This window comes from Octodon degus, unplaced genomic scaffold, assembly GCF_000260255.1.
Source record: "Octodon degus isolate 3935 unplaced genomic scaffold, OctDeg1.0 scaffold00050, whole genome shotgun sequence".
NCBI classification, from domain to species: Eukaryota; Metazoa; Chordata; class Mammalia; order Rodentia; family Octodontidae; genus Octodon; species Octodon degus.
Genome location: NW_004524626.1, coordinates 11,061,869 through 11,071,980, shown reverse-complemented (window position 1 = coordinate 11,071,980; position 10,112 = coordinate 11,061,869). Strand labels below are relative to the sequence as shown.

The following is a 10,112-nucleotide window of genomic DNA, read 5'->3' as shown; positions in this document are numbered from 1 at the left end:
CACCCCTGACATAGAATCGGGGAGCTGAGGACGCAAGCTGTCTCCTCCGGCCATCCGCACTGTTCTGGTCCCGTTCCGGGGTTCCAGTTGGTGTTGAGGGGCAGAAGTCCACCAGAAGTGGGTGAGGGTCCCCAGCAGCTAGGTTCCAGCTTTGAGGACCCCTTGACACGGATGCTAGCCTGTCGCCCACTGGCACCCCTCTGAGGCTGTGTCCACAAAGCGCAAGTGACAAAGCAAGCCGTGCAGCCCCTCAGAAGGGACTTCTCCACGTGCGCACATCACATCCCTGGGCCCACGGACGCCAGGGCGCTGGAAATACACAGGAGCTTCAACCTGGAGAAGCCAAAGTCTTCGCCCCAGGTCACAGGCAGCCCGCGTGGGGGCGCTCGCCCGGAATTCCAGCCACTCGGGAAGCTGAGGCGGGACGACTGCAAGCTTGAAGCCTGCCTGAAAACTTGGTAAGACCTTGTGTCAAAATTAGAGAGGAGCTGGGGATTCAGCTCAGGGGTAGGAGGACTAGCTTCGCCTGGGCCAGGCCGTGGGTTCCATCGCTGGCACCGCACACGGAAGGAAGGAAAGGAAAGAAGAAAGTTGTGGGGCAGCTCAGGCTGTGGGAATGTTGCTCAAGTTCCTGCTCTAGCAGGATGTGAGATTTGGAAAGACCTTGCTTAAAATACAATCAGCCAGATGGAGCCTGGGCAGGAGGACCTGGGCGTGGGAGGCTCCGAGGCTAACGCCTGGCAGAAAGGAAAACATGGGTTCAATCCCCGGCCTGCCCTGCCCCCCCCCCGGGGGGGGGACCTTGATACCGTGATTGAGACTGGGCTTGGTGGCATGCACCTGTAATCCCAGCTCTTGGGAGGCTGAACACAGGAGAATCACTGTGGGTCTGATGTACACTGGGAGACTCTGTATGAGAGAGAGAGAGAGAGAGAGAGAGAGAGAGAGAGAGAGAGAGAGAGAGAAAGACAGACACTAAGGTGTGGCCGAGTCCCAATTCCAGAATTCAACCCAGGACCAACCCAAACAGTTACAGGGCCCTGAGCACTATGGGTACCAGAGGGAAGCAGGGAGGCACTTTTGGAGTCTCTGCGGCCAGGGCCAGCTGGACTTTCTGTCCCTTCTTTCTGAGACAGGGTCTTGCTATGTAGTTCAGGCTGGTCTTGAACGCTCAGAAATCCTCCTGCCTCAGTTTCCTGAGTGCTGGAATGACAGGCGTACGCCACGCCAGCTCCCTATCCCTTCTGTAACAGGAAGATGGGCTTTAGTATTCAGTCTGCCAGCCAGAGGCAGGGGTCTGTGCGGCCCTGAATAGTGATATTATCTTAGAGCTTTGGCAGTTAGGAAGTTCACATGGAAGGCTCGAGGCTAAGGAGGGACACCTGAGACAGACGGGCTGCCTCCACCTCTCCAGGGAGAACTTGCACCATGACACCCTCCCCGGGCTCCTACACACCAGGCAATGCCCAGTGCAGAGTGACCCCTGAAAATGGTTCTGTCGTAAAAGGCACTGCCGAGGCTTCTTCCTCAGGCATGGTGGGATGTGCTGCCGATGGTCACCCTGCCAAAAAGCCTTGGAGAGCAGCAAGCCTGAACACAGTGACATCCCCAGGTTGCTGCCTGCAATGCTGAGCTGAGCCTCTGGGGTTGAGCATGGTGGTAACATGGAGAAGGAGTGAGCCATGCCGGGGAGGGGAGTAGTAGACAGGAGAGAAGAAGGGGCCCTGAGCTTGGGAAGAGCCCTTGTGGCTCATGTCTGGGTCACAGTCCCTGAGGAGGCAGGTGACAGTCGAGGGTCCCCCTAACAGCTACAGCTGCTGGGCTGGGGTGGCGCAGGGTCCCCCAGGACTGGGCCTTTCCCGTTGCTGCCAGGGCTGGCGCTGGGCTCCAAGGACTCATTCATCTTCTCGCAGATGATATCCACCAGGCGTTCAAACACCTGCTTCACGTTGATGTTCTCCTTGGCGCTGGCCTCAAAGAACTCGAACCCTGCAGGGAGACGGAGCAGGGATACACGTGAGGCCGCTGGGCCAGGACCTGGGTGGTGGCGTTCCTCGCACTTGGATTCCAAACCCAGTCTGGCCCTGTATATGCTGTGCAACCTTGGCTGAGCGCCTTAGCCTCTCTGAACTTCAGTCTGCTCATCTGTAAAATAGGAACAATGATGTTGCTGTGGGTGTGCCAATACAGATCTGCAGTGGCAGCCCTGGCCTGGAGAACCGTAAGAATCTCTGTCACAGGAAGTGGCTACAGGTGTCCACGTAGTGCTAGTCTGTAGCCAGGTGTGAAGGCACCAGCCTGGAGCTGCAGCTACTCAGGAGGCTGAAGCAGGAGAACTGCTAGAGCCCAGGCATTCCAGTTATGCTTGGGTGACAGAGCAAGAGCCCATCTCAAAAATAAAATATAACCAAAAAAAAAAAAAAGGAAAAGTGAAAAAGGATGATTGTAGATTTTAGCTCAAAGGTTAGCAAATTTTCTTCTTGAATGGCCAGATAATGAAGACTTACGACTCTGGCCCCTGTAGACTCTGTGGCCCCTATAGTCACTTTGGCTTCTGTCATCTCTGTGGCCCCTGTTGTCTCTGTTTTAGTTACAGAGCCCCCTAATGGCAGAAGTTGCCACAGGCAGCATGTAAGTGGGTTCATGCGTGGCTGTGTCCCTGGAAAATTTCATTAGAAGCATACAAACTTGGGAGGCTGAGGCAGGAGGATCACCACAAGTTTGAGGCCAGCCTCAATTACATAGAGAGACCCTGTCTCAAATTTAAAAACAAAACAAAAACTTCCTCCAGAATGGAGAAGTTGGCACACCCGGGAGTGTATTTCTAGACAGATCCTCAAAGGGCTGAGACGATTGTTGGACCTGAAACCTGAGGGTAGGAACGAGGTGTGGTGGTGGGCGACTGAGGTCCTGCAGCCCCGACTGCACACTGACCAAGATCATCAGCGAGTCTCCGACCGTCCTCGGTGGGCACAACCCGCTCATCCTCTAGATCGCACTTGTTCCCCACCAGGATGACCTGGGCGTTGTCCCAGGAGTAGGTCTTGATCTGTGTAGCCCTGTGGAGTTGAAGGTCATGAGCAGGGGGGTAGTGGGTTGAGGAGGGGGTGAAGGTCAAGGGTCAAGGGTCAGGGGTCAAAAAGACTCACCAGTCCTGCACTGCGGTGAAGGACTCCTGGTTGGCGATGTCATACATGAGCAGGAAGCCCATGGCTCCGCGGTAGTAGGCTGTGGTAATGGTCCGGTAGCGCTCCTGGCCCGCCGTGTCCTGCAAACAGCAGTTGTCAGGCAGCTAGAAGCTCTGCCGTGGCTGATCCAACCCCTCGGAGCCCTGGCCCAGAACAATGACACGGCACGCTGTCCTCAGCCCAGTCTGACAGAGGAGGCTCAGACCCATACTCCAAGGGCTCTCTAGCCTGGGGGCAGAGGCAGAGCCCTGGTGGGGGTAAGGGGGTGGTCCTGGTCTTGGGGGGCTGCATCCTCCTAGACTTACACACCCCTCTCTCCTCCTTGACTGTCACACACAAGAGCCACCTGGGCTACAGGGGCACCTGGGTAGGACCCCTCAGTGCCTCCTCACCACCTCCTCTTTCCTCAAGCAGGGAAGCAGGGCTAGGGGTGGAGTGTGGCTCCCAAGCCTCTCCCCCGGGGATCAAGCAGCGATACAGACAATACAAACACCTTCAGCTTCGGAGCCCACCCACCACCCTGAGCCCTGGCCAGCAGCCCTGCCCCACCCAGATCTGCAGCTTGATCCTCTTGTCATGGCGGTAGACCGTCTTGACTTTGAAGTCGATGCCCACGGTGCTGACGAAGGCGGGTGTGAAGGAGTCATCCGCGTAGCGGAAGAGGAAGGAAGTCTTCCCCACGCTGCTGTTGCCGATCAGCAGCAGCTTGAACATATAGTCGAAGTTCTGGTCGGCAGCATCCCGAGGGCCCGCAGTGGGGTCTCCTGCTAATGCCATCTGGGCAGGGGCCTTGGAGCTGGGGAAGACGGGAGCCCTGCAGGGTGAATCAAGCATGGCTAAGAGCCCCAGTGGATCCACCTGGCCTAGGTTCTATCCCAGCTTCGCTGGCTGGAGGCTGAGGAACCCCGGCTGCTGTCCTCGTTTTGGAAAAGGGGATATTTGTCATAATCCTGGCCTGAAAGAGCAAACAGTTGGGAGTTTGCTCACATGAGTTTCTTTAGTCACTCAACAAACACATACTGAGCGCAGCTCTGTGCCAGGCCCAGTTCACCACAGTGACATAGATACAAATAAGACAGGACAAAACCCGCCCTGGGGGCATTCATGAGCCTTCTAATGGGAGGATTTTAATTCACTTAATGGGCATAAAATAGTGCCAGACATATATTTAACACTCAATATATGCAATTCCTATTTAATCTTTACACAAAGGCGAAACTGATGTCTATTTTTGTCTTGACACTGGGTCTTGCTGTGCAGTGAAGGCTGGCCTTGAACTCACTATGTAACTCAGGCTGGCCTCAGACTCAGTGATCCCTTGCCTCAGCCCTGCAAGGCCTAGGATGACAACCATGCGCCACTGTCCAGCTTGGGGGCTCCTGTTCTGAAGCCCGGGCTCTGGCAAAGGGTTCAAATTTAGGGCCCTGGGTGGTGGCGGTGGGGGACAGGTGCCTCCATCGGCCACCAAGGAAGTCTGCAGAGCCCAGGTGGACTTTACCCCAGGGTGAGCAGCTGGCACAGCCCAGCATGAGCTGGCGCAGGGGGACCCTGCCAGCTTCGCAGAGCACCCCAGGCCTGGGTGTTGACTTTGGCAGGTGCCTGCCCTGCCCCCATCCCAGCTAGGTTTAACCCTTTTCTGAACCCCCAGGGCCAGGGAGTGGTTGGACACTGCCCAGGTTTAAAGCCCACCACGCTGTTCCCAAGTGAGGGTCCTCGGTTTGTTAGTTAAAGAGGCCCAGCCGAGCCCTTGGAACCGAGGAAGGGGCCACAACCATCCTTGCCACTTAACCCCCACCTGGATCACAGCTTCCTGCTCCCGGACTTCTCCAGGCATCTGTGCGGCTACCTTCACCCTCCTTCCCTATGAAGGCCTCAGTTTCCCCAGTGATCGCTACCTGGACAGCACAGGAAGGCCGCAGATGGCCTGCACAGACGCAAAGGAAGCCCAGGCAAAGCTATTTCTCAACCGCTTGTAAGGCTTTTCTTTCTTTCTTTTTTTTTTTTAACAAGGGCCAATGGGCCCCACCCGTGTTCCGGGAGAACAAGTTTGAGGAGGGGCAGCCATGACGCCCTCTGGGCAGGGCAACTAGGCTGGGGTCCCCGCCCCACCCCACGCTGCCACCTCTGCGGGTTGCCGGTGTCCCCTCTTCCTGTCTTTCCGCTGACCCTCTTCACACAGGCGACCGCGCCTGGTTCCCCGCGGGCTCGATCTCTCCCCTTCACTGTTTTGCGCGCCAGCCGGTGCAGGGGCGCTCAGACGCCTCCCCCATCACCATATGGTCCAGCGCGGAGACCCGGCTGGGCGCTCTGCCCGACACGCCCCACTCCCGCTATCTAAGGAGCCCAGCTGGGTGCGGCCGAGGAAGGGCGGCCGCACAGACCCCACCGTTCGCCCAGACCACCCTTCCGCACCCCGATTTCCTTCTCCGGCAACCCCCTCCCCAGTGGACGGACCTGCTGGAACGCGCAGGCGCGGAGCGAGGTGCGCTCCCGCCGACAGGTCACGCGGCGAAAGGGCGCTGCTCGCTGGGGATCCAGTTCCGAACCCGCTGCCTCGGCCGCGACCCCCAGCCCCGCAATCGACGCGGCCTTCTGCAGCCACCCGGATCCCGCGCGGGCTCCGCCCAGGCTGCGGGGCGGGGCCTCCATGGGGCGGGGCCTGTCGATAACTGGGGGCGGGGCGGGAAGCTGTCCCGACGCCCAGCGCCAACTCTCTTCTCGGTGCAAAAGCTTTTCCTAATTATAGGTAGAGAGCGCTTTCTCTCCTTCCCTCCTTTCCTTTCTCTTTTCTTTCTTTCATTGTTACCTTCTTTCCTTTGTTTCTTTTTTTGTGGTGCTTGGGAACTTCGGCCCCAGCGAGAGTTCCTGTTATTGTCTGTGCCCAGCAGTTGAGACCATGGATTCTAGTTTGGCAGTGGCAGTGCATGCCTGTAGTGCACTTTGGGAGGCTGAGGCAGGAGGATCGCCACACGTACAAGGCTGGCCTGAACTATACAGTGAGCCTATGTCTCATTAAAAAAAAAAAAGGCTCGATTCAAAATTTTTAAAAAGGGAGCCGGTTTTGAATCTTAGATCGATCTATCACTTTCTAGTCCTGTGATCTTGAACATATTACTTAGCGGCTGTAGGCCTCGATTTCATCTGTCTGAAAGCAACAGCGCCCCCTACTGCGCGAGACCCAGCTCCAAAGGGGGCTGAACACCATTGCTCAGTACACTTAGGGGATCTTAAATGAAAAGCTCCTTTCCCAGATGAGCGGACTAAGGCTCAGGGAGTGGCGTTCTTTGCCTGAAGGGACTCAGTAAGATATAGGGGTGGAGGTGGGAGTACAGGTGCAAGCCTGTGACCTCTACTTCCACACCCCGAAGTGGGGAAGTTGAGGCAGGAGGATCACTAGGAGATCAACGCCATCCTGGGCTACACAGTGAGTGCAAAGCCAGCCTGGGTTACATAGCAAAACAAAATGTTTAAAGGGACTGGGAATGTAGCTCAGCGTTAAGGCCCTGGGTTCAATCCACAGTACTGTAAAATAATAATAATAATAATAATAATAATAATAATAATTAATAATAATAAAGTTTGGCACCCAGGCCATGCTTAAGTGCCCACTTTTTCTTGAAGCTGGCAGGTGGGGGTCTGTACTCAGAACAGTCCGGGCTTTGCTGGTGTCTGGCTCCCAGCAGTGCCGCCTCGAGCAGCTTCTCTGCGGTCCTAGTGCCTCATGGGAGTAGCAGCAGCTGCCCCTGTGGGCTGCCGCGTGGATAACCTGAGCTGGAGCGCATGAGCGAGGAAGGGCCAGCGTGCTCAGTAACAGGCATCCTCCAAGGCCCTGTGGCATCCAGTAGCAAGGTGTGGCTTGCATGGATGGTTGCTTCGGTGAAGGGACTATGCAGAAAGCCCTGTTAGCTTTCAGGACCCTGGAAGAGGTAACACATAGGGCTTTGGGTCATCAGCCAAAAAAGAGGCACTGACAGTGGGGAAGGAGACGATTGTGCTTTAGGGCTGACAGCCAGTGTGGTTGCAGTAGCACATGGCGGGACCAGGTGTGGTGCACAGCTGGACTCCCAGCTATTTGGAAGCCTGCGGCAGGAGGACTCCGAGTCCAAGGCCAAGAGACTTAGTGATACCCTGTTTCAAATTTTTTAAAAAATAAGTTGAGTGTGCACACCACTGTAATCCCAGGACTCGGAAGCCTGAGGGAGGAGGGCCACAAGTTCAAGGCCAGCCTGTATTACACAGTGAGACCTTGTCCCAAAAGTAAAATAAAAATTAAAAAAAGTAAGTAAGGGCTGGAGTATAGCTAAATCGTACAGCACTGGCCAGCATGTATTAGGCCCCGCATTTAAACCCCAGTACCACAACAATGAAATAACAGAGCTGGGCATAATGTATGTCTGTAATCTCAGCACTCAGGAGGCTGAGGCAGGAGGCTCACCATGAGCTCAAAGCCAGCCTGAACGACACAGCAAGACCCTCTCTCTGAAAACCAGTAATAACAATGAGATAGGACCAGGGATACAGCTCAGTGGCACAGCACCTGCCTGGCAAGCGTGAGGTCATGAGTTTGATTCCTGGTAACAACAATAATATTGATGACAGAAAAGAGAGTAAGTACACAGTGTTCCCCACGTGGACACCAGGCCCGGCATGTAGAAGGTGCATGAATGAACACGATTCGAGAAGTTTCGGGCACCATTAGAGATGTTAACTTCGAATCATGATGCCACAGAAATGCCCCCCACTGAAGCACTCTGTATTGCCCTTGCGTGCCCGTGCGCAGCTGGCCCAGCTTCTCAGGCGGGAAAGACACGGGCAGCCATTTCCGAGGAAGCATTTATTGGCATGCAGCCCCACACTAGAGGCTCCGGAGACCCAGGGCCAGGTTGGCCAGGCAGAGTCCGTTGGTCAGGACGCAGCCTAGGTTGCATAGCGAGGAAAGGCCATGGTAGCGGAAGAAGTTCTGGCGGAGAGCACTGTACTTGGGGTCCTTGTCCCGCAGCTGGCGGTAGGGGTCAGGGCCCTGCAGGCTGCCCGGCACCTCCCCACCCAGGCCATGCTCCTTCTCCACACTCTGCAGAGCCCACATGGCAGCGGTGGTGCGAGGCTCCAGCCAGCGGGCGTTGACGGCAGCCAGCACAAGGCTCAGAAGCAGGAGGCAGCACTGCGGGGTGGCAGAGGGGAACTCAGGCTGGCCTTGAACTCACAATGGAGCCCAGGCTGGCCTCAAACTTGCAGAGATCCTCCTGCCTCAGCTTCCCAAGTGCTGGGATGACAGGCATGGGTTACCACACCTGGTTAGAGATTATTCCTGAAACACCTATCAGATCTCAATGCCCACATCTGAGGCATACAGGGGGCAGAGGAACAGCAAAGTAGGGAAATCTCAGTTACAGAGATGGTTTTGTGTCTTGTGGATAGGACAGGGAACTCTAAATTCCCAATCAGGCTGGTTTTTAAACAGTGAGCTGGGGTAAGCCCCAGCATAGCTGAGTCACTGCAGCCTGGCAGCAGGCCCGGCCACAGGAAGGAGAGGGACCAGCAGCCAATGAAGAGATATGAGGGATAAACAGGGCTACTGGGGATAGTTGCACAGGCTGTGTACTGCTCAAGAATATGCAGTGCCCAGCTTTGTCTCCATATGAAAAGAGACACTCCATTTTCTTTTTTTAATCACAAAGATTTCACCGCTGGTGCCCACTGGGGTCTTGGTAACAAGTCTCCAGGAGTGAGTGGCACTGTAGTTCACATACCTGGCTGGCCTCCCAGAACGTAAACTGAACCCAGGCGCGTTGGGAAGCTGCAGTGCAGAGGTTGATAAAGGCACAGCCCATGGAGATGTGGAAGTAGAAAGGGAAGAGTTTGCTTTGTACCAGGCCGAAGGTGTGCCGGGGAAGGTTTCGGAAAAGCAGGAAGCCTATGACACGGGGGACCACACAACTGTTAGGACACGTCCAGGCCCCCCTCCCATTTCTGTCCCCACCCTGGGTGGCCAGGCCAAAGGTCCCTACCTGAGGCGAAGGTCACCCACATCTGCATGCCCCAGGCACCCGACAGGAGCAGCAGATGGACCACCTTCACCAAGCCTCCCGGGTCTCCACTCTCGTCCATGCTGCGTCAAGCAAAGGGGCCAGGCGATCTCAGCTCTATCTTTGCCCTGCGAGGCCGCTCCGCCCAGGGACAGGGACAGGGTCACGATCGATCCAGCAGAGACCCAAGAAAAGCAGCCCAGGGCTGGGGGCGGGGGAGACATCCCCAGCCTCAACCCACCCAGCGTCAGCTCCCAAGATTTCGGGGCTCTGGAACTCCAAAATCCAAGCCACCTCTTAGACCCCTAAATTTCCGCCCCGACAGCTTGAGTCTGCAGCCTGAGTGATCTTCAGAGACTGCTTACATCAGTGATCCCCAAATATCGCCCCAGGGATCAAGTGCCAACACCCGAGGCCTCATTTATCACCAAAGGACCCACAAACCCCCCACAACTCCCTATAATCATGGGAAACCCCGAATCTCATCCTTAGGGCCCGGAGCCCAGCTGGGAACCCAGAAGTCAGTCTGGAACGCCCAGAGTCAATGACTAGAGGCACTCGGACCAGATCTCAAGCGGCAGAACGGCTGAGCGCTGTACCTCTCTCCCGCGCTGGTGAGTGGACCTTGAACCTCCGGGAGGCCTTTAGCCCTGGTCTTCCAGAACCAACAGCTGGTTCCCCTTGGAGGCCGGAACCAATCGGATAGACGTCTGCCACCTCTTGTCCCGCCTTCTTAGGTATTGACCAATAGGCTAGGAGAAACCTGACCGAAATCCCGCCTCTTCATCAAGGCTATATCCAATTAAACAGCCACTTCCAAGGCACTAAGGCCTTCAGCGGCCGACAAGGGGGCGGGGCTAAAATGTCGGCCACACCCCTCTCTGTGACCGCCTTAGGT

The 10,112-nt window shown here is 56.1% G+C and overlaps 2 protein-coding genes across 6 annotated transcripts; both read right to left on the bottom strand.

Annotated features, from left to right (window-relative positions):
* Positions 1-981: 981 nt before the first annotated feature.
* On the bottom strand, positions 982-5,799 carry Rab3d (RAB3D, member RAS oncogene family). Of its 2 annotated transcripts, none has more exons than XM_004632828.2 (5): positions 5,643-5,799; positions 3,738-4,002; positions 3,150-3,268; positions 2,935-3,059; positions 982-1,989 (listed from the first exon to the last, which is right to left on the bottom strand). In XM_004632828.2, the coding sequence occupies exons 2-5, from the start codon at positions 3,963-3,965 to the stop codon at positions 1,802-1,804; spliced, it is 660 nt and encodes a 219-aa protein (XP_004632885.1). In that variant the 5' UTR covers positions 3,966-4,002; positions 5,643-5,799; the 3' UTR covers positions 982-1,801. The 2 variants fall into 2 exon arrangements, with proteins under 2 accessions (XP_004632885.1, XP_023572870.1); XM_023717102.1 differs by having other exon boundaries at positions 3,738-3,984.
* A 2,204-nt stretch (positions 5,800-8,003) lies between these two features.
* Tmem205 (transmembrane protein 205) lies at positions 8,004-9,910 on the bottom strand. 4 transcript variants are annotated; one of them, XM_023716757.1, is made up of 4 exons: positions 9,814-9,910; positions 9,197-9,297; positions 8,939-9,102; positions 8,004-8,349 (listed from the first exon to the last, which is right to left on the bottom strand). In XM_023716757.1, the coding sequence occupies exons 2-4, from the start codon at positions 9,294-9,296 to the stop codon at positions 8,044-8,046; spliced, it is 570 nt and encodes a 189-aa protein (XP_023572525.1). In that variant the 5' UTR covers position 9,297; positions 9,814-9,910; the 3' UTR covers positions 8,004-8,043. The 4 variants fall into 4 exon arrangements, with proteins under 4 accessions (XP_023572525.1, XP_023572524.1, XP_023572523.1 ...); XM_023716756.1 differs by having other exon boundaries at positions 9,197-9,350; positions 9,814-9,903; XM_023716755.1 differs by having other exon boundaries at positions 9,197-9,353; positions 9,814-9,902.
* Positions 9,911-10,112: the final 202 nt, after the last annotated feature.